Source organism: Silurus aristotelis (genome assembly GCF_946808225.1).
Source record: "Silurus aristotelis genome assembly, chromosome: 3".
Lineage (NCBI taxonomy): Eukaryota > Metazoa > Chordata > Actinopteri > Siluriformes > Siluridae > Silurus > Silurus aristotelis.
In genome coordinates this window covers 19,776,862-19,796,961 of record NC_139576.1, presented here as the reverse complement: position 1 = coordinate 19,796,961, position 20,100 = coordinate 19,776,862, and the positions used below count along the sequence as shown (strand labels likewise).

General features: G+C 34.9%; 1 protein-coding gene across 2 annotated transcripts in view; it reads right to left on the bottom strand.

Moving 5' to 3' along the window:
- kalrna (kalirin RhoGEF kinase a) overlaps positions 1-20,100 on the bottom strand; it is a 151,560-nt gene that overhangs the window by 59,987 nt on the left and 71,473 nt on the right. For both annotated transcript variants that reach the window (XM_083536663.1, XM_083536664.1), the window contains exons 6-11: positions 15,080-15,202; positions 14,098-14,289; positions 13,803-13,934; positions 12,298-12,528; positions 6,790-6,912; positions 2,094-2,285 (exon numbers count right to left, since the gene is read on the bottom strand). In XM_083536663.1, the coding sequence (XP_083392789.1) occupies positions 2,094-2,285; positions 6,790-6,912; positions 12,298-12,528; positions 13,803-13,934; positions 14,098-14,289; positions 15,080-15,202 (993 nt within the window). The remainder of the gene's footprint in view (positions 1-2,093; positions 2,286-6,789; positions 6,913-12,297; positions 12,529-13,802; positions 13,935-14,097; positions 14,290-15,079; positions 15,203-20,100) is intronic.

Genomic DNA, 20,100 nt, shown 5'->3' with positions numbered 1-20,100 from the left:
GGAAATATGATCCACACCAATTTAAAAAGAAGAGTTAAACTTATTCAACATAAGCATAAACAATAAAGATAAAAAACTATAATATTAAACATATTTTGACAAACCCTTTAGGCTGATTTAATCCCATGTATACCTATTATTATAGGAACATTTAGTTCCTCCATAAATATAAATACTGTAAGAAACACAAAACTAAATCTAAGTGTTATTCATGTTCTTATCACTTTGTGACTAGATTACTGTAATTTACTCTATGCAGGCATCTGTCATCTTGCAGCTTGTGCTGAATGCCGCAGTTAGGCTTTTGACTGGCACAAAAAGAAGGGGACACATCACTCCAGTGCTGTCCTCTCTCCACTGGTTACCAGTCAAGTATAGGATTGATTTTTAAAAGAAAATATTTTTTTCAAAGCGATACACATTTAGTCTCCAAATTACATCTGCAATCTCTTAGGATCTTAGACATCAGGTAGGTCATTCATCAATAAATCAGGTGCTGTTTGCTGTTCCTCAGTCAAAAAAAAGTCAAAAGGTGATGGTGCTTTTTCAGTAGTAGGTTCTAAACTGTGGAAGGGTCTTCCCTCTTTATATTCTGCAGGCTATATCTATAGAGGTTTTTAGTCTGGCTTTTAAGTAGGAAAATTTTGATTTTTACTCTTACATGTGTTTGTTTTATTTGTGTGAAATGTTTGGTGTGTGTGTACTTTGATTTTCTTAAATGTTGTGAAGCATTTTGGGTGACAAAGTTGCATTAAAAAGTGCTATATAAATAAATAGAAGTTAAAGTTAACATGCTATTTATTTTTCAATGACTGTAAATTGTCTATCTGTTATTATCAATATTTTGCACATTTGAATGTTGCGTGCCAATAAATGGTGTCATGTCATCTAGACGTAAATAACAGAAAAGGAATGCTGAAATTCTGACCTGTCGTCTCAAACTCATCTTTTGATCTTAAACCCAAATGTCTCCCAGTGTATAGTAATGCATAAAAACAATGCATACTACAGACAAATAAGTAACTATTTTTCTTTTTTTTTTAAAGAGCAATAAAATATGTTTAGCATTTTAAACATTATTTACGCAAACATCCCCAAACAAGCAGACGTGTTTTTAGTTCAGTGCTTCAGAACGATTTAAGAAAAAAGTTTTCGTTTTGTTTTATTGACCACAATGCATCTTTTAGTATGTGTACTCAAGTTACACTATAATCAATGGTTTATTTGTGACGTAAAACCCTCAAATACAACACAACCATAAATAGTGAAAGATGGAACACCATCTTCTGAATCATTTAAAGAGAATTCTCTGAGATGTGGTTTATCCTGTACATAATCCCAGCCTCAGTATGGCATACCCTTTAGATATCCAACAAGAGCAAACCAGCATTATTAAAGTTCCTGATAGAGCAGTGTCTTTATAAAAAACACATTCACAGTGTCCAGCCTAAAATCTCATCCATCAACAGGACTATAAAATAAATTGCATCTCCATTATGGAAGCTAAGCAGAGGGACAGTTAAACAGGGGGACATGCTTTAAAAGGACTCCATGAGATGAATGGTACCCATTCAGCTAGGACAGATGGTGCCTAGTCTGTTTTATAAAATATTTACTCTGCTGTGGCTGCATGAGTAATAGCATGGCATTCTCTGAAATCAGTGTGCACAGCAGAAAGATCAAAATGTGTCACTCGATTCCAGTAGCAGTAAGTTTAGTTGTGTCTCAGTGCTGACAGGGTTACTTTTTTTTCAATAAACACACACATAAACACATGCGGACGCAAACATGCAGATGCATACACTTTCTGCAATGAAACATTTACACATCTGGTTCTGATTACAGAGTGTTAAACAGAGGAAAGAGTATGTACAATCTTCAGTAATCTAACCTTATCCCCTGTGAATGATTGGTATGCTTGTCTCTATGTTGCCAGAAAGTCGTCCCAAAATCTATACACTACATTACCCAGCATACCTACTTATTCCATTATGCTTCTGAGAAATAAGAAATTTCTGCAATTAGCCAATATACATTTTTTAGTAATTGTAAAGTGGTCCTAATAAGAACTCAAAGACCAGAGGAAAGTTTACCTCTTTGGTGTGAGTGTGGAAAGAGACGGACATGTCCAGAAGTAGTTTCCGCTGCTCAACCCTTCTCACAAAGTCCTGGATTCTAACCTCTAGGTGCCGCGCCGCCTTGTAGATTTCCTCCGGATCACACTCACCCGTCTGAGCCAGCTGCTCAGCTGCCTCGAGGAGCTTGTCAGCATTGGTGTAGGTGTTCTGATCCATGAGAAAACAGAACAAAAATATTTGTTAGACAACCATCAGCATATACATTACATTTAAACACTAATATATTATTAATACCCCTTTTGCTCAGAAACCAAAAAAACCTTACTACAGATTCTAATATATATATATCTTTCTAAACCATATTGCTTCACTTCTCACTCTAAAATACAAGATCACATCTTATTCTTTTACACATAATCAGAGCCACCTGTGAAACAAAAACCCATTTTATTAGTGATTATTACATTGGCTCTCGTGCACCTGTGGCTTTGTGCTGAATGAATGCAGCACCCTACTGACCCATATTCAGCTCCTAGACTGCAAACAATGTGCTAAAATGGTCACAAGATAATTTATGTCTTCTAGGACAGTAAAAGAAGACTGCACTGAAAAGGTTTGTTTAGCTACAAAGCACAATTACAGGTTACTTTATCAGAAACCTTTTACAGGAACGTTTACCTTAATTCTTACATTCTGTAAAGCTGCTTTGAGACAATGTCCATTGTGAAAAGCACTATAGAAATAAACTTGACTTGACCTGACACAGAATACATCAAATGTTTTAACTGAGGAAATACAACATTTGAAAGAAAAATGTAGTAATTTAAATAATTAAATTAGGTTTTAAAATAAACTTAGGCAAAGTGAAAAACTGTTCTATTACAAGAACAGTAATAAAGTTACTAAAAGTTACACCAATTGAAAACATTTGGTGCATCATGAAATTTAAAATGTCACAGAAACTCCAGCAAATGTTTTTCTCAGTTCCCAGAGGTATATGAACTGTGCTCAGATGAACAGGGCCACACAATAGTAAACATGACCCTGTCCCAAATGTTTAAAACCATCAAATTCAAAATTACCTTATTGTTTTTCTTAAAAATAGTACATTGAGATGTTTTCTACGTTCTGCTGTACATTTTGCACAGTGTCCCATGTAATGTGGCAGCACACTATCACACAGGTTCACTGACATTGGCCAGATGAATTTAGAAAAAAGCCAGATGGTGCTTGCACATGATTAACTAATGTACTAATTTTATAATCAGCGTGTTGTACCAGTGTTCCTACTGCACTGGATGATTATTATAATATTCAAATTAAATGTATTCTCATGGATACAGAATAAAATGTTCTGGATTTTCAAACATTTTGAGAATGCAAATCCAAACAGCAACAAGCTGTACTTAGCCTCTAAAACAACTCATTTTTAAGCCTTAAATGTTCAACCCAAATGCAACTCAATCTTGGCAAACCACCTGCCAAATCAATTTAAATGTAATCAAGCTCTAGGCACCTGCTAGATTGAAAAAAAAAATTATAATAAATAGAATGTTGTTTTGAAATCATTTATACAGTATTTATTGCTATCATTTTACTTGTTGAATAAAATATTTGTTTGACCACTTCCATATGCTATTTGGCTATACACAGAATGCATGCAAATATTTTATTCACCATGTAGCAAATTCTGTTGCAAAAAAAAAAAATTATAAATCTAGAAATTAAAAATCTCAGTGCTTACATACTATAATATAGATTTACAGCAACTCTTGTCAATAAAGAAGTTGAACAGGCTCAATATTTGTTCGGAGGACAGAGTGGAATGCAAATCGACCAGATGGCAGGCTTATCCATAAAAGTTTGAATGCTGCTAATCTAAATAACTACAGGCTGTCAGACTTCTGAAAAAAGATCTCCATAATATTGTGTCTGTGCTTGGTTTATTTTTCTTTTTGTTTAGTGTAATTATCGGTATTGTAACCCTTTACACACATATTCTTTCTCAGGGAGGTTACAAGTAGATTTTTTTCTCACAGCTACATATCTTTTATATTTTCTGAGTAGTAAAGTACTTGCTTTAAATGTTGCTTTAAGATAATTGATTAAATAATAACTGATTTATATAGATCACCCTATGTTTAAAACCCAAGAATTACATAAGCATTATCTATACGCATAAAGAATATCTGCTGTATTTGATCTCAATCTGATCTGAATCAGTCTATGCACTATAACCACAGTTTTATCTGATAGTACCCTAACTCCTTTAACCTCTCTAGAACACTCACATCCTTTATAAGATACTCATTCTCATCTGTTGACTGTTCAGTGATCTTCACACCAGTGCAGGGAGTCTTCTGGGTGTGCTTTGTACTTACTGTGAACTTCTACATAATCTTATATGACTAATGCAATCAATAGACTTTTAACATTGGATGTCATAGATTCTTCCTCTGCACAATCCCATTTCCGCTGTTAAATCCTACTCTAGTAAACTTCATCTCTGATTATACCCTCCCTATTCAGTATCATGCAGAAGATGAATTACTGTTAGCTTCTCTTTATATTTTAGCTCATTACTATCATCCTTGATAAGCTCGTTAGAGAAATGGAGTCCATTTTGGGTTGAATTTTATCTAGGATCTTTGCAGGAGGTAATGTAATGTATTGCTCTATATTCATAGTATTGAATTCCCTGGCAATGTTCATGTATTGGACACACATAATATAGCTACGTCTTTTTTCTTATCTGCAAATAACGTTCACTCATTTTTCATTTTGAAAGTACACAAGTGTAGATAAGAAACATCTTGGAAAAATAAAATTGAGGGCCAGGTGATTTAAATGACACAAAGCTTAAGGTATATTAAAAAGTGATTAAATTAGAAATAATAAAATGAAATAATGCTTTGACTACAGATCAAACATTAAAAAAAAGAGTTGTGTCTGCCTGGGAATCCTAAACCCAGCAAATAATTCAACAGTATTATGTTAGGATCACAGACAGTAATCCTTTAATATAATCCCTTTAGTAATGGTGTAAACTTATTTGAATATGTGTAAGAGCATGACAGCTTTCTCTGAATTCTGTTATAAACACACATTTGTGAACATGCAAAGGATGGGAAAAGTCGGTAGAAGCAGTATTTTTTTTTTTTTTAAGAATATTTAAGAAAGAAAAGGGTGTTACTGCATACAATAAAATGGGCTATGCATATAAAATGGAAAGGTCAGTAATAGAATGAGTAATCAAATAAATGCATTTATTATGCTTTAACAGCCTTCTTGAACATTAACAGGAGAGCTTTTACTATAAACTGTCAGGACCCCTTTATTACATTAATGTTGAGAAAAGATGTAGTAGAACACAGAGTTTATCTTAAATATAAATATAGATCTTTTACAGTGTCTCAGCTGCTGCATTTACATGTTTGGACTCCGGGCCTCTTGGTTACTGTCTGATATCTTTTTTCCAAAAACTATAAAATCTTAGATAAAGCGCTTTTATTCACTGAAGCATTTGAGTTGGAAGTAAGGAAACACTTTTTCACTTTTATTCAGTGCTGACACACGTTAACCTTTTGTAAGAACCTATTACAGCTAATAAAACTTTTTTTTTGTGAGCTGCATTTATAATGGCACTAATTAACTGAGAAAATAGTTCTATGGCAAGAAGCTAGACAGCTGTGCAATGCATTTGATAAGCACACAAACACTTATGAGATCCATGAGAAATACCTTTTGCTAATTGGTTTAATACTCTCGAATCAAATTTCAAAATGAATGGCAGACCTTACCAATTCAACAGAAAATGTGTTCCTCTAATGACACTGCAGACTATCTATTGTAATGCATAAAATGTTTGTACCTCGTAAACTTTTTATAGCAGAAAAACAATTCTGCCAAACCTAAATCCTAAGGATGTCTGTCAATAATAAACAGAACTATTATTATTTAGTTTTTCTGTTTTCTTATATCCTGTAGTAACTGGCCTTTATTAAACTGTATACGCATTTTAGACTGAAGACTCAGACTTATAATTAAGTGTAATGACTTTGACTACACTGTGTTTAAGAAGCAAAGTGTGCAAGTCTCTTATTGATCGATATTCACATAGATAGGATTGATCCATGCACCATTATGCAGCTATTATAGTGTATTATGTATTACAAAACCTAATTTGAAGGGCTATAATTACCAAGAGTGGTCAGAGTAGATAAATGGATTGCTCTGTATAAGATGATGTTAGTACTAAGTGGTTGTAATTCTTGTAGTCAAAGCTGCATGCAGATTCAAACAATGTAATGATCACACTGCTAATGTTTATTTACATATGACCTACTGCTGAATAAACGCACGCATTAAAATGAAGTCTGTTATCCTGTGCAACTCGGTCTTATGAGAACTGTTATTTGAACATTGGATTTGTTTGCATTCATAGGAATAATGTTGTAAGTAGAGGTGCAACACATTGACAATATTTTTTTATCTGCATCTGCTCAGTGGTCCAAATATCACATACAAACATGTTATTAGTCTAATTTAAACCCTGGTCACCCTGGAACTATTCTGTCTAGCTATATATATATATATATATATATATATATATATATATATATATATATATATATATATATATATATATATATATATATATATATATAAATATAATTTTACATGTGTGTGGGTACGCTTTCTGTGCTCTTACCTGTGCCACCTCCTCAAAGTCATCATGCCGTTTCTGTAGAGCCCTGGCTCTATGCAGAGACTTGCCCACTCCCATGTGTTTACTCAGAAAAGCCTCACCATGGTTCTCTATCCAGTCCATTACCTTTGTAAATAACAAAAAAAAAACTCCATTCAAATGATTTATTAAGTTACTGAAACACTGTAATCAAAGCTTTGTCATAAAATGGATGTGGACTACTTATATACTTTCCCAGACACATAGAATTGTTACGACTAGGAACACATAGCATAAGTTAAACACACACACACACACACACACACACACACACACCAAGACATACTCACACACACAGAGCTCAACGACAGTAATTGCCTCTTCACTCTGCCACATGGCGAACAATCAGTCAAGTCTGTCTTTGTGTCAAACAAAACGCCGAAACGACTTTATCAGCAGTTACACAAGTGGACAGCAATACAGAAACGCATGCTTTGGTTTCATTAGTACTATACACAATCTGGCCCAACATAAACCATAGCATGACTGCACAATCATAAACGAAACTTTATTAATATGCCCCTTCGCTCAACTCTCAGACAGTAAAACATTGCAGGGAAACAGTGTTTACAAATATCTGAAGAAGCAAGGGTGTGGGGAGGTCAAAGACTGAGGGTTAACCCAGTCTAGTGTTAGACTGTCTCTGGGAATAACTGTATGTTTCTGGAATGTAAGCACAAAACAGGCCCCTAAGTTGAGTTCATCTGAATGCGCATCAGAGTGTATAAGTTTAGGATAAACAGTCTTTGTCCAAACTCTGCAGTTTGTAGTTTGATTTCACTCATTTTAACTTAACGTAAGGAATTCATCAGAAAATTCAGAATTTCAGTGTTAAGTAGATTCCTGAATCCACTAAACGTGTGTGCAAGTGACACAAGTTTATAAACCATGCTAGTAGGTGTGGTGGCCTTCTGTTTATGCATGGCTGATTACAGCATCCGCAGTGTGTTTTAAAAACATGTCACACACTTGCACGAAATATAACAATAACACCAAATATAACTGGCGTGTCTAACGATATGGCTTCATTCACTATTGTTGCAGCCATCCACACTGTTTTCAGGATTGATGCAATCAGTGACAAAAATAAATAGTACTACCTAATATTTAAATGTTTTTTAAGTGAAACACTTTGTGATGATTGTTACTACAACACAGAATTTCTTTCAAATCAGGTTTGAGTTGGATTCAGCAGTATTTTAGTTTGAACCCTGAGGTGTGGCATGCAAAATTCTTCAGTCTTTGAATCACTCAAGAGTATAAACACCCTGATTATAGAACTGATTGCAGTTGGCCAGGAGAGGCTGGTATAAATAGGTTAGCAAGGATAAGTCCTCTTTGCTAACCTATTCAAAATAATAAAAAAAAAAATCATAAAAAAACGAAGATCAGTTTTGGAATTCAGCATTATTTTCTGTAACACTATTGATGTAAAATAGAATTTTATAGGGTTAGGTTTAGCACACACAACAGTTGTGAGTATAAATAAACAGAATGATATGAAGTAAAGGGTAAGGCTCAATTCTTTTGAGCCCAGACAGTAGATTGTATATAGATTGTATAGATTGTAAACCCGTTAATGCATAACAAATTATAAGCCACAAGATGCACATAATACACACTAATGTTTGTAATATAACTGAACAAGTTAAACTGCTTTCTCAATAACAAACTTTTTAAATTGTGAAATTTCAAGAAAAAACTGTATATTTAAAAACACTGGAATAATCAAAGAAATTATATGAAGAGACAAAAGATAAAACAGCAAGTTCTGTCTGATTTAAATGAAAGAGCTGTCTAAAGAAAAGCACAGCTTACTTACTCATTTTTTTTTCTTAAGAAACCCTTTGTTATATTTATTTGATCTGAAAATGTGAACAGTTGTCACTGTTGTTGGTTTTGTTCGTGCTGCTTTCAGAGAAAAATTTAAATAACACAGTCATGTACACAAACTGTTTGTCCCTGTGTGACATACAGAAATAATATGAAAACATTAAAATGCCCTCCACCAACCCTACTGTATTGGAATAAAAAGTGGCCAACACACTAGAACTATAGTGTGAGAACAGAAAACCTAATAATAATGATTGGCATACAAACAGGATCCAGTAGTGTTCAAAAATGAATGTAAAAAATGTTCAATGGATGATTCAGTATATGTATGTCTAGTCTAGAAGAGAATTTTTGCTCATCCATCTAAAACAATATTTAAATACCTAGCAGACTTTTTGTAACCAGACCTGTATAAGGGAAGGTATGTCTGGGTGTCTTAATCCATGTATAATTTAAATGCTGATAGAGGTCACATATGTGAAGAAGAGTTAAGTGTTAAATTAGCAAAATATTAAATATTTATTATTTCAGCAATTAATCACACAGATACAGTACAGTCATGCTTTTGTTTTTGTTTCTCCTTTTATCTGTGAAATGGCCATCATATGTAAATAATTTAGAATTTACAAACACTAAGTATATGAGATAATAGAAAGGTTTATATGACCAGGCTTTGTTAATTTTTCCTGGACACACACAGCATGAATATATACATCCCCATTTAAATTTCTCACCCACATCTCATCCTGTCTTTAATTAACACAATCATGACCTGATTTATCTCAATTACAAAGGAATAGTTCATGGCATGTGTTATCCACTGATAACCATTAGACAGTTATGAACACACAGATAACAGAAAAGGGACAAAGCAGGTTCAAGCTTTATATATCTGAATAAACTGCTAGAGTGCCTGTGGACACAGAAGAAATGTGGTTCCTTGAAGTTACCTGGTTTTCTTCTCCCTCTCTAAAACATGCATGTATGTGGAGTAGCAAGGCTCTGACATGTGTCTCTAGACTGAATAATAGATGTGAATTATTATGTGAATATGTGTACTTTCTGCATTGTGATAGACTGGTGTCTCATCCAGGGTGTATTCCACGCTTGTGCTTAGTAACCCACAACACATTTACATTTATGGCATTTGGCAGACACCCTTTATCCAGACCGACTTTTGGTTTTGAGTTACCAGTTACTGATATACACCTGAGCAATTAAGAGTTAAGGGCTTTGCTCAAGGGCCTAGAAGTGGCAGCTAGGATCTGTACTCCCTACCTTTTGATCTGAAGTCCAATGCCTTAACCACTAAGCTCCTCCAACAAACCTAACCAGAATAAAGCAGTTACTATGCAATGAGTTTGAGAAAGTGTTTAAGATCCCCAAAAAAAAAAAAAAAAAAAAAAAAAAAAATATATATATATATATATATATATATATATATATATATATATATATATATATATATATATATATATATATATATATATATATGACAGATGGGAGTCAACTTATAATTAACCTGCATTCTATAGGCTCTGTAGAGTCTTTACAGCTGCAAACACAAAAAAGTGTTTCTTATATCATTTACCTGACATTTTTCTTGAATTTATTCTTGACAGATGAAGCTTAAAAGCCAACATAAACAGATAATATCTATCTCGAGACTTCTTTTGGACTTGTTTATATCTGTTCTTGTGACTAGCTTATAAATCCACTCATTTGAGCATTTCTCAGCAGCCTGAACTTGGGAGGTCCTGTTTGCTCAGGCTGAATACCTGGCATAGTTTATTTACTTACCTTTAACTGCACACACTTACAAAACTATTTAAGATGTTGATCTCTCCCACCAAACATTTTAGACATAGACATTGTATGTATGTATGTATGTATGTATGTATGTATGTATGTATGTATGTATGTATGTATGTATGTATGTATGTATGTGTGTGTGTGTGTGTATATATATATATATATACATTTATCGCATTTAGACATATATAGAGATCTGCAATTACATGAAAGAATGAAAGACAAGATGAGCTGGGTGAGATTAATGTTTCAGAACATATAAGCATTCCTGATTTAAACGCCATATGGAATTAATCATCATAACAGATTCGGGTAATTTACACTCAGATACTCAGATGCTAATGTGTGGGAACCTGCACTACATTTCCCAGTGTATCTGAGAGCTTCATTACCTGGTGTTATGATGTGTAAAGGAGTGATAAAGTATGAGAAAGACATCTCAGTACACACAGTTAATCTTCAATAGATCCCATGCTGCTTTAATAGTCTTATTGAGGAAGACCTGAACAGCTATACTGTTTTAAAGAGCTATGTAAAGGACAGATAGGAAGACTATAATAAGACAGATTGCACAAAATACAGTAATTACTGATTAGGCTTTTAACAAAGCCAAACTCGTGTCAGCTTGTCTCCCCTCTGGGCTACACTCAGGTTGGCTTGGCTTGTGCGTTTAGACTCTTTGACATATTGGCCTGTGTTCAAATCTTGATTTGGCCTGTAGACCTCACTAGATATGCATTGGCAGCCGAGTGAATGCAGTTCTCGCTGCTGATAAAGTCAGCATGTCTTTCGGGTGAAATCCAGCTCACAGCCACAGCTGACGCACAGACAAGGATATTAACTAGGCTTCTGGGCAGATATCCAGCCTTAAAACTATTGAAGGGGAAAAAAAGTAGTATATAAAACTACAGAATGCATATTTCAACTGTATAATTATGAATCGCTTATTATAGAGAAGCTCTAATTACATTTTGTCCTCACCAAGGTAGGACCTATTAAAGCACCAAAAGAGAAGCGAAAAAATACTTTTGACATTAGGTAAAGCCAGGTGGTGTATGCTGTATCCAATAATTCAGACAGAAAAACTTCACACATTATAATCACCACAGTGGGTAAAAACTCATCAAAGTATTTCCATTAGAAAAGTTATATGCACAAAAAAGGGATCTGTAGGAAAGTATATCTAATAAAAGATTAATGATTTTGTAAATCACTGGTGGATAAAGTACATCATTCATTTACAAGACTAAAAGTATAAGTTCTCTTGTGAGAACCGTGGGGTTACGCCTGTGGTCTCCTGGCGTGTTATCATTTAAAGCAATTCATGTATGCACTTCAACCTAGTGAGGAAAAACTTGTTTTATTCTGAAATGTGGTTAATTAAAATAAAATACATTAAAATGGAGAGTAGTTAAGAAAATAGTCTGATATAGTAGATGGTTGAGGAATTTTCTTAAATACAGTAATAAAGTAAAAATTATTCTTTACTAAAAAAGATTCTTTACTGTCTTTCACTGCAGTGTATTCAAGTAACTTTGCTATTTTGGACTATGAAAGTTGATTCCAACCTACAACTTGTCAGTATGTGTTAATATACACTGCCTACTGTATTATTACAACCTGTAAAGCTACATATTTATCTATCTAAACAACCAGTCTTGTCACAACATATCTAATGCTCAATCTATTAATGTGTGTGTTGATCCTGATCTAATAAACAGGTTGCATGAATTTCATTATAACATTATCTAAATATCACAAAGTTTCAGTGATTCAAATGATTTGTTACAAATCTGATGGTATAAGTGTTTTTGCATTCTCCATTACCTGCTGCACATCCTGTTGGAACACACAAAGCTGCAGTCTTTGGTGAAGGCGCACTTTTCGATGCTGCCAGATGCTTTCCAGGCGTCGGTGGTGGTGCAGGACTTCGTGAACCACATCCAGGATGCAGTGCACTGCTTTTGAGTAGTTCGCAGTCGCAGTCAGAGACTCCGAGTTCCCAGGACTTAATGGCCTCTGCAGTACATCTAGCAAAGCCTTCCCATCCTGACTTACCTACAAAGAGAGATGGAATGAATAAAAAATGAATAGAGTCAATAAAATAGGAGCAAAATCATTTCGTTATGACTTTGCACAAAATTTTTACCTTGCAGGTTAAAGTCAGAGAGAAATGTAATTCTAATACTTTTTCTGCCACAAAGACAAGAATACACAAAGAGGGACAAAAGTTCAAGAAGCACAAGTATAGCTTTATTTTTCATTTACAGTATTTTCCCAAATTTCCTCCCTTAATAATCACATTTAATTTAAATGCAATACACAGGGTTATTAAAAGAGAATTAACCGATTTCATTACGCAATATTCTATCAAGGCAAAGTAAAACAGAACTCCAGCCAAGTGACAATATTATACTCAACAATCAACTTTTATATAAATGACTGATTATAAATAAACTGACTCATTCTATGACGATACTTGAGAACTGAAGCAATACGTCATGATATCGGTTCATTCTTTTTAAATAACCCTGTATTTGAGACAGTGAGCTTTCAAAACCTAAGTTTGTAAATATTTTCTAAAAGTTTACAGATAAAAATATCCTATGTACACACTTCTTTGAGCTGGTTGTATTAGTCTTGGGAATGGACATCATTATTAGCTGAGAATCAAATGAGAAGTATCTATGATTCATCATTCATGCCCTTTTGTTTAAAAAAAATAAAAATCTTCAGCCGCTTAAGGTCAAACACTGTTCTATATAATCTGTTGGAGAGTGAGAATTTACTTCACATTTACTGCAAATGCTGACCTTTTATTACCCATGGTGAAAAAATGCTTATTTGAAAAAAGCACCTAAGCTCCGAAGATGATTTAGGAACAGTACGACTAGAAAAAAAAGAATCGCTGTTTTTGCAGTGAATGAAAAACATGGATATTTAACTCAGATATGCAACTGTTACAGTTTGTCCAAGTTCAACTCCATCCAAGAGCTGCATGTTACACTGAGATCTGCACAAGAAAATATAACACAGCACTTTTAACCTGTTTAAACATTAAAAAAGCACATCCCCTGTAGCCTAGATGAAACACATTTCATTTCATTTCATCTATACATACACTACACAATATAAGATACACACATCCACAACAGCTATAGTATCTCTTATTGGTACATTTTTATTATGTCTTTTAAATGTTGCATCATGCAGATGGCATACACATAAACGTTACCAGATACAACATGGAGAGTGTAAAAATATAGATGTTTAGTTTTCACAATTGTTAACTGTACGTAAAGAAGACTTCTATAGTAAAGACAGCTGCGTACCTCTGTGTAAGCCTGTGTGACTTGTTCATACAGTGTCTGGTGGTGGTGAATGGCTCGCTCCAAATCCTGCATCTCAGTGGGAAGACCTCCCTCACTACACACTTTACACCAGGCCTCCACACCTGAGAGGAACTGGATATATATATACACACAAAATTGGCTTTGATTAGCTACTGTTGCCCATACTGACAAGCTCTGCTGCAACCAACAAGAATTTCATAATTTCATACTCCTTTTAAGGTTTTAAAAATAATAATCCAGTCTAAAAACAGAAAAAAGATTTGTGCAGATTTACCTGCTCAGATTTCTGATGGAAGACTGCAGACATGGCGAGGATGGTGCTGCGTTCATCAAGAGCGGCAGCGAAACTCTTCCACTCCTGATCCAGTTGAGCACTGATCTGTTTAATCTGCTGTGACGCATAGTGACCTGCCTCTGACAATCGTGACGCCACAGACATGATCCGATTTATGTTCACATAAGCGTTCTGTAAAATGTAATAATAAATAAATATTCAACAGTAAAACAGAATAGCAGCACTATCAGCTATTTCTATCCTGATAAATATGTACCTATTCAACTTTTGTATGTTTGGTTTACAGTGAGTACAGTTAACAGGCCGGTAATCGCAATACACCTTACGTAAGCACAGCTTTTCACATAAATGTGAGGATTTATAAAATAACTACACATTTACACAACAACACAAATAAAATTATACACACAATGTTCTTGCCATCTGAGTCAAAAGCAAAAACCAGTTTCACTACAGAAACAGTCAATTCATAATTTTGGTGACTTTTGAATATTTGATGTTAGAATATAGAATCTAATTCTTGATTATACAATCAGTAATGTAAACCACTTTACAGCCATATTCCTGCATTACTATTTATTTGTTCTGTTAAGATATTTACAAAAGTGATACATAAGATTACGAAGACAGTGATACATGAAAGTGGAAATATATATAGCATAAAAAGCATATAAAAGGTTATTAGACAAAAGAAAAAAAAACATTATAGTGGACCCAAATTTATTCTATTGAAGTTGTTATTATAACATTAATGTATAATATATACGATCTGCTTAGTTACACTTAATATCTAAACCGGTATAAGACACAGTGGTTCAAAAGCTGTGTGTTGTGCTTCAACACTATAGCACTTAGTTATGGGGAGAAAAGGCTGGGAAAAGAATTTACAAAACCTACTCAATAAATGCATGCATTTATGATTTAAGTTTGTAAAAAAAATTATTTGCATTACTGGACACACCATGGAGTTCATGGCGAAGTGATTGTGCTGTGTCTGGAGGTCCACAGCATGCTGGTAGCTCACTCCAATCTCAGTGTGGCTCTGCAGGAACAGCTCTTTATTGTGACTGATCCAGTCGAACATCTGCAGAGAGAACCGATGTGTTATGCAGAGTCTTTCGCACACACTCTTGCAGCTGCAGAGACTGCTCTTCTCTCATTTTACAAAAATATGAGGTCAGGGTTTAAGGTCAAACGAACTCAGCACCATTTCTAACTCCTCGTTCTTCCATGTCATATTGTTATTGTGCCAAATTTTCATTAATCAAAGGCCTTCGACATAGAATGTGAGAGAGAAGAGATAATAGGTTTGGGTCACTAAAATCACTTCAAATATCCCTAGACAAATTACCCAGAAAACATGTGATGTGAATCATGGAGATAAGTGTGAGATATGTGTGAGAACAGTGATAGAGGAGTTATGTGAGAAGTTATAGTGAGTGTCGGGTCTTTCATACCACCAATGACAATGAGTTGAATGAATTTGTGTTTAATGTTAAGATTGATGAAGTGCTATCATAGATAGAGCATTCCTGTGTGAATATCAGCTATAAAAGCATTTCACTTACCAGGCATGTTTGTGTCTTGTCAAATGTCTGTAATCAATTCAGTCTAAATGACGTTCTACATTCTTTTGTCGAAGACAAAAAGCTGTCTAAATTTGGTAACCCTTTTTTTATGAAAGCATATATGGGGTTAATAAAGGTCATGTTAATACCTGCTTAATAAAGGTCAAATTAGACATATGTAAAGTAGGTTTCAGGTTTATTTACTATGTGTAGTAGTTAGTTTTCATTTTTTAATATCTGTATTGCTGTATACATTAATTGCTGTATAAAATGAGTATAAATTGTTGCATTATTTTAAAAACCTATAAAACCTAAATTCAGATTTTATTATAATTAATTCCCCATTTTTTCTCCATACTTTTTTTTCTCCATAATTCTCCATCAAGTTACTGTAGTTTATGGTGCTAATAAAGCTGAATTAGCATTACTATATGTTCTTAATATTCTGAAATAGAACTTAAACCTGTAATTAGACAAGAATGAATAAATAACTTTTTCAGTAAACTGAAATTTGCTAGCTAGGACCTAAAACTCCAAAATAGAAAGACTAATAAAATGTGAATTAGGGTTATTTAACAAAATTACAAATACTAGTTGCTTACATTTATACCTAGTATTATTTCTGTTTTTTAATACCCCCCTACTAAAGCTAATGCTAAAAATAATCTGTCCAGTCTCTTAACTGCATTCCAACATATCACACATTTCACACATTACTTTAACCACACTGGAATTCATACTTTACCACAGACATGTTTATAGAAGTTAGAATAAACATCTGCCAGAAGCAGACCTCAAAAGCATTATCTCTCTGTTTTCCTAATCATTTGTACTGCATATGAAAGTTCCACAGGCTGAAGAGCATCAGTAAATATTGATACACATGGTTTCCCTAAACTTGAATTAAAGAAGACTGACAGGTAAATTTAATCAAGATAAGCCTGGGTTGAAGCTTGAATTGGTCTTGTGATTTTACAAAATTGTTCTCCTCACACAATAAGGCTTGGCACAATGATGGACGAATACATTTCAGCTTTGATTTCACTACATCATTACATCCAAAGTGTTCGTTATTTTAACTTTTGACTCCCGATTCATATTGCGATTCGAAATCACATATTGTTCTTGAAAGAAATTTAATCATCACAGCAAAAGAGCCTTTTTCCTGAGGCATTTCAGCCTGTCTGCCAGACTATTTCCCCAATACCACAGCTTTATTGAAAATCTTGCACTACAGAGCAAGGCTTCGGAACAGCTCTATGGACCAGGCCTACAGGCATCCACCTTATGTCAAGAGAATTATCTCCAACCCAGAGTGGTGGAGATCAAACATGCGGTAATCAGAGAGAAGGAAGGAGGCAGAGTGAGGTCAGACCCGAGCCCACACTCTTAAAGAGAAACACACATGAAAGTCTGCAGCCACTCCGCTTTCCTTTATTACTGTCTTTGATCTGGAACTGTGGAGACATAAGCAGCCTTCAGTGGGATTACAGTGAAAGGCGTTGAGTTCAACAATAGTCAATGAAAAAAAATCCCCTTTTTAAACTGCAGACGTGCCAAGTAATAAGTGTTGCATAAAAAGTGCTCAAGCTTCTAAAAGCAGGTGCACTACTATACTCTGAACTGCTGTAGAGCATGACACAGGGAAAACTTAGTCAGAGTAGTACTGAAAGAAAAAATTATAACCTAGAAGGAGAATAAAAAACTAACAGGGAAAAAGAAAAGCAAAACTTTTATAAATAATTGGGGTTTTTTTTATTTATACTGTATGTCCTGTCATTAATCTGTGACCTTAATTTACAGCATGATTATTAACACACTCAGTGATTCTCAACTTTACTTCAATTAAGTTGTATACTCTAATGATTTCAATTATTGTATAAGGAAGTCCGGTGTGGCAGAGAAGTATGTGAGGGTGGTGCAGAACATGTATGAGGACAGTGTGACAGCAGTGAAGTTCAAGATGGAGGTGTGGTTACAGGTTGAGAAGAGCCTGGAGAGGTGGAGGTACGTGGTGGAGAGAAGGGGAATGAAAGTCAGTAGGAGTAAGACAGAGTACATGTGTGTGAATGAGTGGGAGGGCAGTGGAGTGATGTGGTTGCAGGGAGAAGAGGTGGAGAAGGTGGAGGAGTTCAGGTACCTGGAGTCAACAGTGCAAAGTAATGGAGAGTGTGTTAGAGAAGTGAAGAAAAGGGTGCAGGCAGGGTGGAGTGGGTGGAGAAGAGCAGCAGGAGTAATTTGTAATAGAAGAGTATCTGCAAGAGTGAAAGGGAAAGTTTATAGGACTGTGGTGAGACCTGAGATGTTGTATGGTTATATGACAGTGGTATTGAGTAAAAGACAGGAAGTGGAGCTGGAGGTAGCAGAGCTGAAGATGTTGAGGTTTTCATTGGGAGTGACGAGGGTGGACAAGATTAGAAACGAGTTTATTACAGGGACAACGAATGTAGGACGTTCTGGAGACAAGGTGAGGGAGGCAAGATTTAGAAGGTTTGGACATGGGGTATACCGGTAGGAGAATGCTGAGGATGGAGCCGCCAGGAAGGCCTGGCGGAGGTTTATGAATGTGGTGAGGGAAGACATGTAGGTAGTTGGGTTGAAAGAGACAGATGTAGAGGACAGGGGGGTATGGAGAGGGATGATCCCCTGTGGCGACCCCTAATGGGAGAAGCCGAAAGAAGAAGAAGAAGATCCAGATGTAATCATTTTTACTAACATACTGGAGAAAAATAAGAGCTTTATTAAAATTTCTATCCTTCTTCAGAACATAACGGTGCATCAAATCTGGTGCTAGAGCTCAGACACAGCTATAATAGATTCATTATGGCTTTGTTCCAAACACATTAACTTTCAAGTAATTACAACAAATCTCCACACACAACACAACACAACACAACACAACACAACACAACACAACACAACACAACACTAATTTCAGTGTCCAAGCCAAGTGTGATATCTTAGTATACCAGTGGTTTCATGTGTAATAATTTGCACACAGGAGGCTTTTCTTAATTCTAAAGTGAAAATTAACAAGAAAAAGCTCTATATTCAAAACAGTGACAGTCACAGTAGTAGTGCTATTTACCTCATGCTTCATAGGAAAACTGTACAGCTATCATTACTGTGGTTATCCAGACCTCTTAGATCTACCCATTTCACTGGGCTAGACTTTTCAGTCCTTATAGCTCAATCATTCTTCCTGACCAATTTGCACTGCAGAAACAGAATGACTAATCCTATCATGAAAGCTCGATTTACGAGAGATTTATCAAAGCCCCTGATTCACTAAGATCCTACATAAGGAGTGCTAATTTGCATGTTTGAGCTTCGAAAAAACTGTTTGCGCAGTCAGAGGAGTGAATGTTGCAGGTGGCAGGTCTTTTTTTTTTTTTTTTTTAAAAAGGACTAAAAAGATTTTATTACATGCAAGTATGTGTAGCTATGAACAAAATCTATGCTTTAGTGGTTTGTTGAGAATTATTTTCCTAATACAGCATGTTCAGTGCCTCTCCTGTACCACAGAAATATCATTCATAATTGGTCATGAACTATATTTCCCATCAGAGATAACACATAATATGACCATGTCTCATGTTTGTTTACACACTTTAATAGTATTAATAATAATTATCCCAGCACTTATCACATGTGTAAATAGCCCACTGTTCACCTTACACTTTGTGTTTTGTACTGTATGTCTTTTATTAATGTCTTGTTCATAGGTAGGTTTTGCTTTCCTTGTTCATTAATTTTAATAGTTTGTTGTTTTGTTTTGTTTGTTTTGTGTGTTTTCTCCTGTGTATATTCTTCATGTGTGCACTTAAAATAAACTTTCTTGGACTTGAATCCGCTTTACGTGACAGAACGAGACACAGATCCTATGGATGCTGCAAGAGAGTGAAAGTGTTTTTTTAATGTATGTGCAGGCAGGAAGAACATCCCAGGAAGAGCCAAAAATGGATAGATGGACTCCTGAAGCAAATTCTGTCAAAGCCCAAGTGCCACCTTGGGAAGGTATATGGGGAACGCGTCCCATTCCTGCTCTGCATAACAACTCACCCCCCCTCCACCATTTCTGAAATTAAGCTGCGTACCTGCCTTGATAAGAAAGTTGTTCTATGTCTAGAATTAGTAACATACAGCCTGTAGTTTATCTGAGGCTGAATTTAACTAATTCCATGACTAATAAAATCATGACGTAATACATCGTGTCATTTTACAAAAATCAAGCCCGAATAGAAAAACTAGGTGTGAAAATCCTAAAAAAGTTCATTATACATGAGTAAATTATACATGATTAAATAGCTTGTAGACCCACCTTTAGCAGCGATAACTTGAAGTTATAATTTTTATGTATGACCTTATGAGTCTGTAACATCATCTTGAAAGAATTTTGGCTCACTCTTCTAAA